Below are 15256 nucleotides of genomic sequence, written 5' to 3' on the forward strand. Positions count from 1 at the left end.
TCAAACCACAAACCACACACGTGAGAGTATGAAGCATGACAAACCTTCCCTCTCTGACCTGCAGATCTCTGATTGGTACACTTAGTTATGGGAAATGACTTGTGAAGCTTGTTAAATGCAGATTCCTGGGCCTCTAGTGATTCTGGCCCGTTAAGTCTGAGATGGAGCCTAGGCATCTGCATTTTTAACAGGCATACCAAGTGATTTTGGTGCAGGTATTTGAAAACCACAGTTCGAGAACGATTGGTCTGAGGGAAACGAGAGCAATAATTGCTGAATCACTCACAGAGCTTTCTGTTTACTGTGGTTTTACTGTGGTTTACTGTGCTGAGCGGCTGCTCATGCTTACTCTTCCTTAAGTATTTCTCGTTTAAGGAAGCATATGAAAAAATTACCTTGGCCTTTTAAATTTGGGAGTACAAACATAAAACTGAGTTATTATAAAAACATAACTAGCAAGGGGTTGCATGTGGATGTAAATTTATTTATGCCTTTTTAGATCATAAATTAATGCTATTTTACGTTTTCGTATCATCGCTTCCTATGGCAATAGTTAGAACAATCAGCCCTTCAAGCGGAACTTGAGAAGGAAAAGCAAGCCCTCGAGAATGCCCTCGGAAAAGCCCAGCTCTCGGAAGAAAAGGAGCAAGAAAATAGTGAGCTCCACACCCAGCTTCAACAGCTGCAGGTAGAGACTTGCTGGTTCCAAATATGTTCTTACGTAGGACACCCAGTGATCTTGCTATTTTCAGGCCAACACTTAACACCCTGCTCTCACTTGTAAGCAACTTGAATTATTAGAAAAAAGGAATTCTGGGTGGGACAGTCCCATAGCCTGTGTTTCCTTGTGAGCCCATCGTTTGATGATTATTAATATGCATATCCTTTGTGTTGTTCTGATGGTGCAAAGAGGTGGAGGCTTGTTGATGGTAAACAGAATACTATGTAAATTCATGGACGAAGACAATACCTTCCATTTCTCCTAGAAGCAGATTTGTCACCAGACTAAGCTAAAATTATCAGATTGATGCCTCCTCCTTCCACTGAAATATCTTTATAATTATCCAGGAATTTCACTCGAGTGGGTTGCAGAACTTCTTAACCGTAAGCAGTTTTCACAATCCACTTCTCAGAAAGGACGCTATTAAAAATGCAGTCATTTTACATTGTGGGGCAGAATTTTCTTTGGCAGAATTTTCTTACAGCTATTGTCACAGTAATCTGCCCAGCAAACTGCAGGAGAAGCAGGTGGACAGGGTTTTCCAGGTAATTAAACTCTCACAGAGCACAGATGTCTGAACAAACAAGTACCTGGATCAACACTCAGGTCTCCAGATCTGTGAGGTCAGAGGCCACTTGGCTGACTGAGGTGGCAGCTGGTACACTTCACCAGAAATAAAGGGGCAGAGTTGCTATGGTTTTGGGGAAGCCTTCCAAAAAGTCATGCAGGGGGATTTGTGACAAATGAGACTAATGAACTCACCCAGATTCTCTGTCTCTCCTTCCAAGGCCTTGAATGTTTTTTTCCTCAAAGTTTAAGGACATCTAATAACCTAGAATTTAATTTTTACTATTAGTTCAACTTCTGAAGCAAATATCATAAAAGATATTTTCCATTCTTGTGTGAATTGTGTGCATGTTGTGTGTTGATTGGATGATTATTTTTTTTTGAGGAGGAGGATTAGCCCTGAGCTAACTGCTGCCAATCCTCCTCTTTTTGCTGAGGAAGACTGGCCCTGAGCTAACATCTGTGCCCGTCTTCTTCTACTTTATATGTAGGACGCCTGCCACAGCATGGCTTGCCAAGCAGTGTCGTGTCCGCACCAGGGATCCGAACCAGCGAACCCTGAGCTGCCGAAGCGGAATGTGTGCACTTAACCGCTGGGCCACCGGGCCGGCCCCTTATTTTTTATTTTTATGGAAATTTTAAAATAACCACAAAAACAGAGAGAATAGTCTTGTGCCCTTTTGTTTACCTGGCTTAAACAATTAGCAACATTCTGCCATTCTTGTTTCAGTTAGTCCATATTTTTTTTACCGGAATATTTTAAAGAAAATCTCATATATCTTTATTTCACTCATAAATACTTTAGTATACATCTCTTAAAGAAAAGGGCAAACATATATTCTTAGGAGCCTTCTCCAAGATAGAAACTGAAGTCAGCTTTCCGGAATGTTGGCCCGTGCTGTGAGACTACCTTAGTTGGAACTAGGTCCTTGGCCCACTAACTTCCTGAGACGGAGTACAAGTTGAACTCACTCTGCATTTGTCTTTGTCAGAAATCATTTCGTTGCAATGAACTGAAACCTACCAAGAAACTGAAACCTAGCTCAAGAAAGGAGGCAGCTTACTAGGAACCAGAGCTGCTCTGTGATTCTTTCAGGGCTACACGGCTCTCTCATTTCTCCTCTGTCTCTCTGGGCATTGTCTTTGGCCCAGCACGGACCCCAGCCCTGAGCTGACTTCTTTTTACCGACCCAGCTCTTATACAGACTTGCCGTACTGGATCTTGGTTCAAATTTTGGAGAGAGTGAGGACTTGTTTTCTGGCTAGTCCATGGGTTGGCTGGCCTTGGGTCAGCTCCCCTGCAGCCAGGATTAGGCAGTAGTACAAGCATGGGTGCCTTGGGGCCGTGGGCAGGACAGTTTACAGATAAGAGACTCCAGATGGGACAAGCAGTTACCATATTCGTTGCAATTCTAAATTCTCCATTTTAGTTAACAGTGTTACATTGAGTTTGAAGTAAATTAATCACTCAGGTAGGATATAGGTATTCAGGGAAATATAATCAATAGTTTAGGATGTAGAACTATTTTTCTTTACAATTTAGGATGAGTTTAGCAATTTCTTTTTACTTGAAAGAGACATTGTCTGAATTCAGTTCTGGGGTCTAGATATGTTTGTTTGTTTGTTAGTAGAGAAAATATGCTGGCATATAACAAATAGTCCCACAGAGAATTGTAAGGTGTTAGAGAAACTTTAATATTAGATGTTCTGTTTTTTAATTGCTTGGCAGATAGAGCTGAGTATTGTGGCAAAGTGTTTTTTTTTTTTTAACTTTAAATTATGGACATTTCAAGCATATGAAAAAATAGAATACTGAAATGAATCCTCATGTGTATATCACCCATCTTGAGCAATTATCAGCACACAGCCAGTCTTATTTCATCAGTAACGCCCTCCACACCCCACCCGTCAGACCTGTTGACACACTGAATTATTTTGAAGTGAATCCTAAACATCTTATTTTATCTGTAAATACTGTACTATTGTTATGTATCTCTAAAAAACAACGGCTTTAAAAACAAGGGTAAACACAGATACCATTTTATACCTCGAAATTGTAATAATTTCACAATATTATCAAATACCTTATCAGTATTCAGATTTTTCAAATTATCTCATAACTTTTTTACAAGTATTTTGTTGGAATCAAGACCCAAATAAGGTACACACATTGCATTTGGTTGACTTGATTCTTAAGTCTCTTGTAGTCTCTAGGTTTCCTTTTTTTTCCTGTCTTATGTATTAAAGAAAACCAGGTCTTTGTCCTATAGAGTTTCCCATATTCTAGATTTTATTGGTTGCGTCTCCATGGTCTTGATTAATACATTCTTATGTTACATGTGGAGACTTATTTAGGTTTGAGTTAGTTACTTTTTGGTAAGACAGTGTTCATAGGCGCTTCTCTCTGTATCACATCAGGAAACATCGTAATGCCTGGTTGTGTCTTTTATGACTTTAATTGATCAGTAGATTCAGAGATTGTCAGCCTATTAAAAAATTGGTAAAGGGAGTTGAATAGAACTGTCATATGATAAGTAATATAGGCTCTGTGTGTGTATGTGGCTGTAATTTAGATTTTGTTTTGTAAATTTTACCTCCCATTTCACCACCCTCCATAGGATGACAATAACCTGTTAAAACAGCAACTTAAAGATTTCCAGAATCACCTTAACCGTGTGGTTGATGGTTTGATTCGTCCAGAAGAAGTGGCAGCTCGTGTAGATGAGCTAAGGAGAAAACTGAAATCGGGAGCTGGAGAAATGAGGTAATGGAAGATCAGGACCTGCAAGTGCAGAGTGGCCGTGTTGTGAACGTGAGCTTCAAAGATGAGCTCACCTTTCCAAGTATTGTTAATGGCTGACTTCTTCTGTAAGGTTTCCTTTATCATATTTTCATGATTGTGACACCAAGATTGCTTAGTTCAAATTGTCTTTCATTCATTTTTTTTACATTCGTCAATCTACAAAAGCAGACACCAGGTTAAGAGGCAAAATGTTCATTTGGGATCAAAGAATTGCAATTCAGGGAGCACAGATTCAGGTAGAAACCCAAATAGTGTCCTGATTACAGGATCGGGGCTCAAGGATTTTATGGGAAGAGGGAGGATGAGGTGAGGTGTGTTAAAGAAGAGTTCACTGGTGCCAGAGGAGGTGAGGCTAGGTTTGTACTTAAGAGACTGGCCTGAGGTTCGATCATTAGGCGAAAAGCTAGACTTGTACTTCATTGATTGATTAGCAGTCCAGTTGTCAGCAAAGTCCAGTTTCATCAGTCCTTACAGACAGGGTATTCTTGTCCTTACTGACTTCTTGGAATGTTGGCGGTTTGATCCAGTTTAGAAGATAAAGAAAACAAGATGTGCAAGGAAATTCCTCTGGAATGGCAGCTCTGGCTCTATTTTAATATGGCTCCACTCATGTCATCTTTCATATATTTTAAATCTTGTATACTTTTTGGTATTACTTAATTTAAAAAACATAAACGTTTTAAGAGTAACTCTTTCTTGAAAGTTCATTGCACATGGTCAGGGAGAAGAGCCACATGATGCACTTTGAATAGAAAACAGATATCAAAAGAAAACTGAGGCTAATTTAAATATACACAATGGACATTTGTTCTTTGAGCAAACATTGTTAGCCTGATAGGAGCTTGTGTTTTCAAAGTGGTGACAGTCATTTGATAAAATAGTGGTTTGTGCTTAGGAAATGCTCAGTAAGTTGCTATGGACTGACACCAGTTCCATTCCACACAACCCTTTACTCCTGCACTAGTGTTACCAGTATGTCTGCAACCAGCATCCAGCATCAAAAATAAAATGTCATGCTTATACCGTCTTTTTTCCCCCCTTACCAGAATCCATAGTCCTTCTGATGTCTTAGGGAAAAGCCTTGCTGATTTGCAGAAACAATTCAGTGAAATCCTTGCACACTCCCAGTGGGAAAGAGAGGAAGCACAAGGGAGAGAGAGAAAACTCCAGAAAGAAATGGCTCTGCAACAAGAGAAACTGGCCACCGGACAAGAGGAGTTCCGACAGGCCTGTGAGAGAGCCCTTGAAGCAAGAGTAAGAAAGGGGCAGGAGGCGGCTATAGGGAAGTGTTTGGCAAATATTCATGTTTTTCAGCAAATTACAATGCTTCCTTTCTTGTATAAATACAGTATAATTATTGTTATTTTCACTCTTAACAAGTCAAACTAGGTATGACTAAAATTCAACCCTAAATGTGGTGACTGATGTCAGAGTCAGGCTTCTTTGTGACGCAGTGTTTTCCTTGCTTTGGAAGCAAGTGAGAAATGTTTCTTAACATGCAGGTAAATAATACCACATTGCTAGAGCATAGCATAGGGCCAGAATCTGATTTTTTGATGTAATTATTTTAATGATGAGGCAAACATTAAAATGGTTCCTAGAGAACAGTTGAGATAAAAGCATCCTCAGTAATTCATTAGTACAAAATTTCATTACACTCTTTAGTAAAATGAAATATAATTTTCTAAAAATTTTCTATGTTGCTTAAAATATATTTTGCTTAGAAGTCATCTTTGAAACTTGATTTCCTCCCAGATTAATTTTGATAAGAGGCAACATGAAGCCAGAATCCAGCAGTTGGAGAATGAAATTCGCTATTTGCAAGAAAATCTAAAAAGTATGGAGGAAATTCAAGGGCTTACGGATCTCCAACTTCAGGAAGCTGATGAAGAGAAGGAGAGAATTCTGGCCCAACTCCAAGAGTTAGAGAAAAAGGTGGGGAAGCCTAGGAAAGAGACACATGAGTCTCTGCTGCCGGGGTCCTGCTGTGGCAGTCAGGCCAGCCGAGAGGGACGTGGGCCACAGTCGCCTCTGACTGCATTGCTGGCCCGGAGGTGAACCAAACATGGGAGGGGCCTGGATGCGTGTCATCAAATCAAGGGCCTGAGACAAGGGTGCCAGGAGAGGTGGAAACAAGGGAATTGGGAATGTAAGGACTGACTTAGAGTTAGTTAGGTGGTACTGAAACGCTATTGAGATGAGTTGGCCTCCTTCAAAATCCCGTGCCCAATTGGACACATGTGGGAAATTATGTTTAAACTCCTCATCTGCCTTTCTAATACCCTGGCCTCTCTTTGGACTTCTCTATCCTACCTCAACCATGTACTCTTATTGTCACATCCTAGACTTTGTTCAGATCAGAAATTGCACCCACCACCTCTGAAATCACAAACTGAAGCATCGCATTCTGATCATAACCTCATAGTCTGTTAGCACTCCCATGCTGACAGTTTTTCAACCTTGTTGCAAATTCCAGTGTATTAGCCCCATCTTTTCTGTCTGTTAAGCCTTCCTGTCTTTACTATCCTTCACGTCCACCTTAAATTCCATGGTCTACCGCTGTAGCCATTTTTTGCAAATATCCTCAAATCCATTGCCCTTTTTTCCTGCCTTACTTCCATGACAAAACTGCAGCTGACTGCCTTCTTTGGGCTTGCCCCCATGCTCATATTCCTGGAGGAGAACATCCCCCATCCAGGCATAGTGGTATCACTATAAACTCTTGGTCACCATCTTCAAATGGACAACATTACCCTTCTCTCTGGTAAGCTTGCTCTCCCTTCCTCCACTGTCTCATACCTTCTCACTCCTCACTCCTACCCTCCCTGCTCCCAGTCTCAGTGAATGACTTGCTTCATACCGCACTGAGAACCCATCAGTCTCCAAGTCCTATTGAGTCTGCCTCCCAAATATTTCTGGAATATATGTACTTTTTCCTTCTCTGATGCCACCACCCTCATCCAGCCGTCATCTGTTATGGACAACTGCTGTGGCTACCTGACAGATCTCCTGCTTCTGCTGATGGCCCTACCCCACAGAGCAGCCAACATGCTCTTCTGAAAACATGAATTAGCTCTTGTCAGTACCTCCATCTTCCTCCATCTCTAGTAGCTTCTGTTGTTTTTTATAATTAAGACCAGAATTCTTAACTATGAGGCTCTGCATGATTTGCCTCTGTTTAGCTCTCTCCTTTTCTCACCACGCTGCTTTCATTTCCTCGAAAATGCCAAGTTCTGTCTTCCTTCTTGGCCTTCCCACGTGCCATTCCCTCTCCTGGACCGTGTTTCTCTACTGTTCTTCTCCCTGCCTGCCCCCTCCCCACCAACTTAGGTCTCCCCTGCTGTTCTCTCAAATAGTACCCTGTTCTGTCCCTTGATAGCACTGACCACAATTTTAGTTATATATTAGTCTGAATATTGGTTTGGTATCTGTCTCATAAGCTCCTTGATGGCAGCAGCCAAGTTGGTTTTATGTACCACCATATGCCTGGTGCCTGACTCAGTGATCACAGGGGCTGGTCTATCACTTGGCAGTGGTGCCAGGAAATGTCTTTCCAATGAATGAGTGAATCTCCTTTCACTAAGATTCTTAAATTAGAAGGCTGATTTCATTCTAGGTTTACCATAGAGTTTTGAGATGATTTTATGTATTCTTTTAGTCAGTAAATATTCCTGGAGCACCTCCCGTGTACCAGGTATTATTCTAGGCGCGGGCGTGGAGCAGTGAACAGGGTCCCTGCCCTCGTGGAGTTTACATCTTAATTCACGGCTACCAAATGATTCATCTGCTTAATTAACATTTCTTTTATTCTAGAAGAAACTTGAAAATGCCAGATCTCAGGAGCAGTTTCTGGGTTTAGATAAAGAATTGAAGAAACTGAAGAAAGCTGTGGCCGCCTCTGATAAGCTAGCCACAGCTGAGCTCACCATTGCCAAAGACCAGCTGAAGTCCCTGCATGGAACTGTTATGAAAATTAACCAGGAGCGAGCAGAGGTGGGTCCATGTGTACAGAACGAGTTTCCACCAGTGCTGTCAGGAAGACATAGCAACTTGTGTTATTAATCTCTTGTTACGGACTTTGGCTATTTTATAAACCACTATAAAGTTGTCTGTTTCCGTTCAGACCTGAAGGTTGTATTTTCCCAGCACAGCCCTGCCAGGGGTCCTGCACTCTGTTGAGTCCTAGAAAGAGCCATCAAATGAAGCATACTGTCCTTACCTCAAAGTGTGGGGCTCTGCTTAGGGAGGGAGCGGTCAACACACTTGAACAAAGGTTGTGAAGCCTCTCCATATAATCCTTCTGAACCTCAAACTTGTCAATTTGTGCAGTCAGATGATAATACGTTACCTCATAGGGCTCTTATGACTCCTAACTGAGGTAATGTCTGCTACGGTCTTTGTATGGTACAGTCCTGGAAGACTGTGGAACAGTGAGGGAAAAAGAAGGCCTTGCTCTTTCTGATGCGGCACTGCCCCCTCGGCCCCCATGGAGGGGTGGGGTGGGTGGCCGAGTGATGGGAAAGCGCAGGATAAGGGGAGACTTGGTGCCACATGTGCGTGGGAAGCCAGGCAGGCAACCTGACAAAAACAGAGGGATCGATCTGCGAGGAAGAAAGAAATGAAGAAGACAACCTGTGACGGCAGTGGTGCCTTTCTCTTTCCGTTTGTCCCGGCAGGAGCTGCAGGAAACAGAGAGGTTCAGCAAAAAGGCAGAGCAGGCGGCCAGGGATCTGACCCGAGCAGAAGCAGAGATTGAACTCCTGCAGAATCTTCTCAGGGATAAAGAGCAGCAGGTCAGTGCTGGTACCCTCAGACCTCCTCCTCATTGGGTCCTTATCAGTTCCTAAGAGACTAAATGACTGGAGGTGACGTCTCAAATAATTTTAAGTGCAGTCAATAGTCAGTCAGTACTTTATCCTCTACTATGTGCCAGACGAAGTGTAGTTTAAATATAAGGAGTAATGCAGTTTCCTCATTAGTGAAGTGTAAGTAAAAATTAGAGAATTACAATCAAGTTCAAGGATAAGTGCATCCGGGAAAGAATCTTCATTGGCAACTTTGTGTATGTGATGTTTTAATAGTTTGGAGTGGAGATGGAGAAAGTAGATGTCGGCACTGGAGGAGCAAACTCACAGGTGCGGGAAGTCGAGAAACTCAATGAGACGATGGAGAGACAAAGGACAGAGATTGCAAGGCTGCGGAATTTGCTAGACCTCACTGGGGCTGGTAAAGTATTGGGCTTTGATTTTGGTAGTGGGTTTGCGTTTGTTATAACATCAAGTCATTGTGTTTGTGTTTTACCTTTAGAAAGCTTATTTAACTGTTACAGATCAATTCCCTGCTTGATTTACAGAGCTGTGACAATTAGCTTAATAAATAAAATCAAAGAATTTTAAAAACATTTTATATAAATACAGTATTAAGGGACCTGATTACAAAGAAACTAGAGATTTATTTTTGTATTTTCAAAAGAAATAAGGTTTACAAATCTCTTTCTTTTTTTTCTCTGACTCACTTTATAAGTGAACAACAGAAGGATATGTTTATCCTCTTTAACTGTTAGCAAAAACTCATTACCAAAGGGCAGGCTGAAAATCTGCTTTGAGCAACTGATAACAGCCATTGGCTGTCATGGAATCACTTTTGTATTTTGAGAGAGAAAGGAAGCAGATAATTTCATACCCAACTTCACAGAATGGCTTTCCTTTACAGATAACAAAGGAAGCTTTGAAAATGTTTTGGAAGAAATTGCTGAACTCCGACGTGAAGTTTCTTATCAGAATGATTACATCAGCAGCATGGCCGATCCTTTCAAAAGACGCGGCTATTGGTACTTTATGCCACCACCACCATCATCAAAAGTAGGAAGTCTGTGGTGCTGGGAGTGAATACTGAATTTTCTTGAAGAAAGCCTGACAGTGGTCCCTTCCCCAAATTTGTGCACAAGTGTCAAGAACAGCCTTTCTAGGCTAAGCCCTGCATTGAGGATCTTAAGTGTTTTTAATACTTGAGGTGAAAATAGGGCCTTCCCAGGAAGATGGCAGTTGCCCATTCATACTCGGGTGGCATGTTGTGGGGTCCCCTGAATGAGGATGCTCTAAGGGGATAAGGTGACATGAGCCCTGAGAGCCTGTTGAAAACGGGTATAGAATTGGGCAGAGGCTCAGACAGAAGGATGGGCACCTGGATTTCATTTAATTTTAACAAACATTCATTCATTGTTTACTGAAGTCTAGGTCAAGTTCTAGGCAGTGTAGGGGTACCATGATGAATGATCCCCCTGCTCTCAAGGAGCTCATGGACTGGTGGGGAAGACAGGCACAGCAATGTAATTATAAAACAGTGACATACATGTGACAACAGACTTGACCTGTGTGCTCCAGTTGCAGAGAAGGGTTAAGGATTCATTTTGTGGAGAAGTTCAGGAAGGAGGGCTTCACAAGCAGGGTCTCGAAGTCAGCACTTAGCAACGGTCAAGGGTGGGCTTTTAGGAGGGACAGGACAGCTTGTGTGGCAGAGGAGAGTTGGTTTAGCTGTGGCAGGGAGCCTTGTGGGGCTGGAGGGTTGGATGGGAACAGTGAAAGGTGCAGCTGGAAAAGTAGATTAGGATCATGCTTTTTTAAAAAGGGCCTCAGAATCCCTTGCTCTTCGTTATGTAGGCCTTGGGAAATTGAGCTTGTCTGTAATGTGGCCAGAGCTGTAGTTTAGGAAAAATATTCGGGCAGAGTATGGAGGCTAGACTTTCAGTGGATGAACTCGTGTGAGGGTGTTTGAACTCATTCAGGTGCAGGATAGAAGAAGCCAGAGATAGAGCAGTGGAGCTGGAGAAGAGATGGCATTGAGGGATGTTCAGGAGACAGAATGATCAGCGCCGGGGGCCCGAATGTGGGACGTGAGGAGAGACTGTAAGCAGCACTTAGCCAAAGCAAAGGGGCTGGGTGATGTCGTGCTGGAATCAGCTGATGAGGAACAGTCAGGGAGAAGCAGCTCCGACACACTGGGATCCCGGGTCTGTGTAGACTTAATCAGAACCCCGAAGAGCAGAATCTGAGATCCTTCTCCCAGAAATCTAAAGGAAGCCAACATGCTTGGCGCAACCAGGGTTGGAGGTGGAAGCAGTGTAGGTTAGAGCCAGACACCGCAAGCCCGAGCTAGGTGAGGGTTTGGAGGATAGACCTATGACTGGGAAGGAGAGGGAGAGGAGCAGGGTAGAGCTCTAAAGCCATGCCAAGCTCCCGGGACCGCGGAAGAGTAGTACTCCCAGATTGCTTTGAAAGTTCACTGGTTTCCTTTGCCTCAGTTGCTGGGCCATCAAGCACAAGGCAAGAGAAGAGAAACCACCAGGAAAGATGAGTACAGGAGAGAGGCTGACAGCCACGTGCTTTACATGACCATGTAATGACATCTCACTTCTGCCCGTGAAAAATGGGAATTAGGATGTATGAAAAGAAGCCAGTTCTTTCTCAACTTTGCTGTATCTCAACTTTGGTCTGGACTTTGACATTTCTCCAAATTTGCCTTTTCATTTGTAATAGTGTGCTCTGCTGTTGTTTACTTTAGGTTTCCAGCCATAGTTCCCAGGCCACTAAGGACTCTGGTGTCGGCCTAAAGTACACAGCCTCAACTCCTGTTAGAAAACCACATCCTGGGTGCCAGGATGGGAAGGAAGGCACTGGGGCTCCACCTGCCTCAGGATACTGGGTTTACTCTCCCATCAGGAGTGGCTTACATAAATCATTTTCAAATAGAGGTAAGTTAAATCACATAAGGGAAGTTGCATTTCTCTTGCCTGTTTAATCACCGTTTATTGGTTCTCTGAAATCCATAAGACACAGTCCAAACTCCTTAGCTTGCTCTGTGATCTGGTCTTGGCCAATGACCTCTTCTCTCACCTTCCATCACTCCCACACATGAGCTATACCCAATTGCTTAAGATACTCACAGCAGGCCATGTTCCTCAGACCTCCATGTTTTGTTTTGTTTGAGGAAGATTAGCCCTGAGCTAACATCTGCTGCCAACCCTCCTCTTTTTGCTGAGGAAGACTGGCCCTGAGCTAACATCCATGCCCATCTTCCTCTACTCTACACGTGGGACGCCTACCACAGCATGGCTTGCCAAGTGGTGCCACGTCCCCACCTGGGATCTGAACCGGCGAACCCCAGGCTGCTGAAGCAGAATGTGCACACTTAACCGCTGTGCCACTGGGCCGGCCCCCTCAGACCTCCATGTTTTAAACCCTCTGTTTAGAATGTCTTTCTTCCTTCCTCTCCCAAACCTACTCCTACTCATCCTTCAACAAGACCCGGTCCTCAAACATCACTTCTTTTCTGGAGCCTTCTTCTATCCTGCCTAACAGGCAGACTGAGTAGCTTCTTCACATGCGGTCCTGGATACATCCTTTATCATGGCATTAATTAGCTCAACTAAAATGACATTTTATAGTTCTGTCTTCCAAACCTCCAGGGGGAAGAGTCAGACCTGGGGTAAATCCTATCTCTTTCAGTAAGTAGCTATGTGATCCTAAACAAATTATTTAGTTACTCTGAGACTGTTAATATATAAAATGGGAATAGCACCTTCTGAGAATTTGCTCATTCAGGAGCTGTTTATTGAGTGCCTGCTGTGTGCTAGTCATCAGTGATAAACATAGTTCTTGCTAGTAGGGGACATAAGTAAGTAAACCAGCACTTTACAGAGTCTGTGTGTCATGAGAGTGACAAATGCTGAGAGCTCGGGGGTCTCACTGCATCTCTCTGTTGGTCTTTTATGTAGTGTGAAGCAGGCACTCAAATGGCTGCTGAAATAAATGAATGAATAAAAGAATGAAGGTGGAAAAGAACAAACCAACAGATCGGCATAGGGAAAGTTCACGTGTCAGCCACTGAAAATAATTTGAATCCCTGTTTTGATCTGCTTTTCAAAACTGCTTTTGACCTTTTTCAGAGAATTTTATTCTCACATTTCTGGCATCTTGGCCTAAATGCTGCTGTTCTCTATTAAACTTGTTTACCTAGTAAGCCATGGGAGTAAAACACTCTTCCGCTTCTTTCTTTCGAGATGCAGACAGTGGAGGAGATAGCCAGGAAGAGAGCGAGCCAGATGACCAAGAGGACCGCCCATTTGTGCCTCCTCCTGGATACATGATGTATACCGTGTTTCCCGATGGTTCTCCTGTACCCCAGGGCATGGCCCTGTATGCACCACCTCCTCCCCTGCCCAGCAGTAGCCGACCTCTCACCCCTGGCACTGTTGTTTATGGCCCGCCTCCTGCTGGTGCCCCCATCGTGTATGGGCCTCCACCCCCCAACTTCTCCATCCCCCTCATCCCTGTGGGCGTGCTGCATTGCAACGTCCCGGAGCACCATAACTTAGTAAGTGGAACGACGTAAGACTCCCCTATCCACACTGCTTCCATGGGAGACTAAATGCGGCTGTATACTTAATGAGTTGACCTGTTTGTGAATGGATGACATCCTGACAGTGTGTTTGTAAGGCTGATAGTTAGAACTGAGCAAGCATTCTCTTATTAAAATACTGTTCTAGACAGAAGTTAGTGTACCGGGCCAGTCGACAAACCTGATTTAACCATTTTATAACCAAAATGCTTTCAGTCCAGAAATTAAACATTTTTAGAAAGTTTATTATGTATTTTTCTGTTGACAAATACTATGTTAATGTGTATGTATAGGTATATTCACATACTAGTGCCTGTACTTGTATACAGACATATATGTGCTTCTGTATACACACGTGTATGAGCAGCGTACAGCAAGCTTTTGGTGGGGATTATCTCTGCATAGTGAGGTTAATGATGATTTTTTTCTTTCTTTTCATGTTCTTGTTTTATTGTAGAGACAATTTTGTATTCTGTTTTTCTCACTTAATGTTACCAGCGTTTCCGCATGGTTTTACAAATGTTTTTAAGCAGTATTTTAATGACTGCGTAACCTTTCTTTAGGCACTATAGTTGACTTAACTGTGTGTAAATTTTTACTGTAGTTGATATTCTATTCTTAGGCTAGATTCCAAGAAATGATCACTTCCTAATCACTAGCTTACTTTATAAGGGTTTTGGTTCTAAAGAAATAAAATGCATTATAAGCTCCTTCAAACTCAAAACACCTGGAGCGCTGTATTGTTCCCTTTTCCTCTCGGCAGATTGAGAGGAAGATGAAGGACCAGGACACTGGGTGCCGAGCCGTCAGCCTCATTTTAATAGGTCAGACTAGTTTCAGAGGGACTGTTGATATCTACATGGTTGAAAGTGGTAGTCATGCACACGATCCTGCAGGTTTTCACTTGTATTTATAGCAATTCTGTGGGTTCCGCATTTGATCGTCTCTTGAGTTGGCTCTTTGACGCTGGGTCGATGCCCAGCTGGTTCTGTAGTCCCCGGGTGCACTTCTGCGTCTCCCTACAGTTGCACGTGTTATTTCTTCAGCTTAGGTCTTTCCCATTTCATTGATTCTCCAAAACCCAGGCAAAACATCTCGTCCTCGGGGCACCCTTCTCAGACAGCTCCCCTCGCACGTGCCTGGAGCAGGGAGAGACCTCTGTGTCTGTCTCTTCTGCTAGATGCTGAGCTCCGGAGGCAGAGGTCATCCACAGGGGGTGCTTGGTGAATGTTATCAACCATAGTTGGACTGATGGAAGCATTAAAAGCTCTACTAGTCTGTCAGTTTCATCTATGGCGTGTGAAAAAATTGACTTAACTTTTCTTTTCATACTGAAGTCTTAGAAGCCACCACCATTTTCATGTCATAGATACCACTTTAACCACAGTTAATTTCAGCTTTTCGCAGGAAAGAAGGGAAACATCTTATGTGTCAGTATTGCATTTTTCCCTTTGTTTAGGAGAATGAAGTTTCTAGATTAGAAGACATAATGCAGCATTTAAAATCAAAGAAACAGGAACGGTGGCTAAGAGCTTCCCAGCGGCAGTCTGAGAAAGAAAGAGAAGAATTGCGTCATAACATTGATGGTCTTTTGCAAGAGAAGAAGGACTTAGAGCGTGAAGTAGAAGAATTACGTAGAACCATCCAGAAACATCAACAGCGAAAGTAATTATTATTAGCCAGTTTGTTTTCATCATTGATGAATACGATGTTAGTTTGTTAAGCTAACCTAAATCAGTCCAATAGAACATGCTTTCATCTTGGAAACA

The 15256-nt window shown here is 42.8% G+C and overlaps 1 protein-coding gene across 11 annotated transcripts in view; it reads left to right on the forward strand.

Annotated features, from left to right (window-relative positions):
* CNTRL (centriolin) overlaps positions 1-15256 on the forward strand; it is an 80275-nt gene that overhangs the window by 43869 nt on the left and 21150 nt on the right. For 10 of the 11 annotated variants that reach the window (XR_006886939.1, XR_006886942.1, XM_046649415.1 and 7 more), the window contains 11 exons: positions 554-688; positions 3907-4052; positions 5138-5345; positions 5847-6026; positions 7905-8084; positions 8768-8884; positions 9173-9317; positions 9804-9952; positions 11652-11841; positions 13150-13463; positions 14947-15152. Coding sequence is in view for 9 of the 11 variants with exons in the window: in XM_046649415.1 (XP_046505371.1) it covers positions 554-688; positions 3907-4052; positions 5138-5345; positions 5847-6026; positions 7905-8084; positions 8768-8884; positions 9173-9317; positions 9804-9952; positions 11652-11841; positions 13150-13463; positions 14947-15152 (1970 nt within the window). In the remaining 2 variants the exon portion in view is untranslated. The remainder of the gene's footprint in view (positions 1-553; positions 689-3906; positions 4053-5137; positions 5346-5846; positions 6027-7904; positions 8085-8767; positions 8885-9172; positions 9318-9803; positions 9953-11651; positions 11842-13149; positions 13464-14946; positions 15153-15256) is intronic. The other variant, XM_046649471.1, reaches the window with a different exon arrangement.

The sequence above is a fragment of the Equus quagga genome, chromosome 1, assembly GCF_021613505.1.
Source record: "Equus quagga isolate Etosha38 chromosome 1, UCLA_HA_Equagga_1.0, whole genome shotgun sequence".
In the NCBI taxonomy this organism is placed as follows: Eukaryota; Metazoa; Chordata; class Mammalia; order Perissodactyla; family Equidae; genus Equus; species Equus quagga.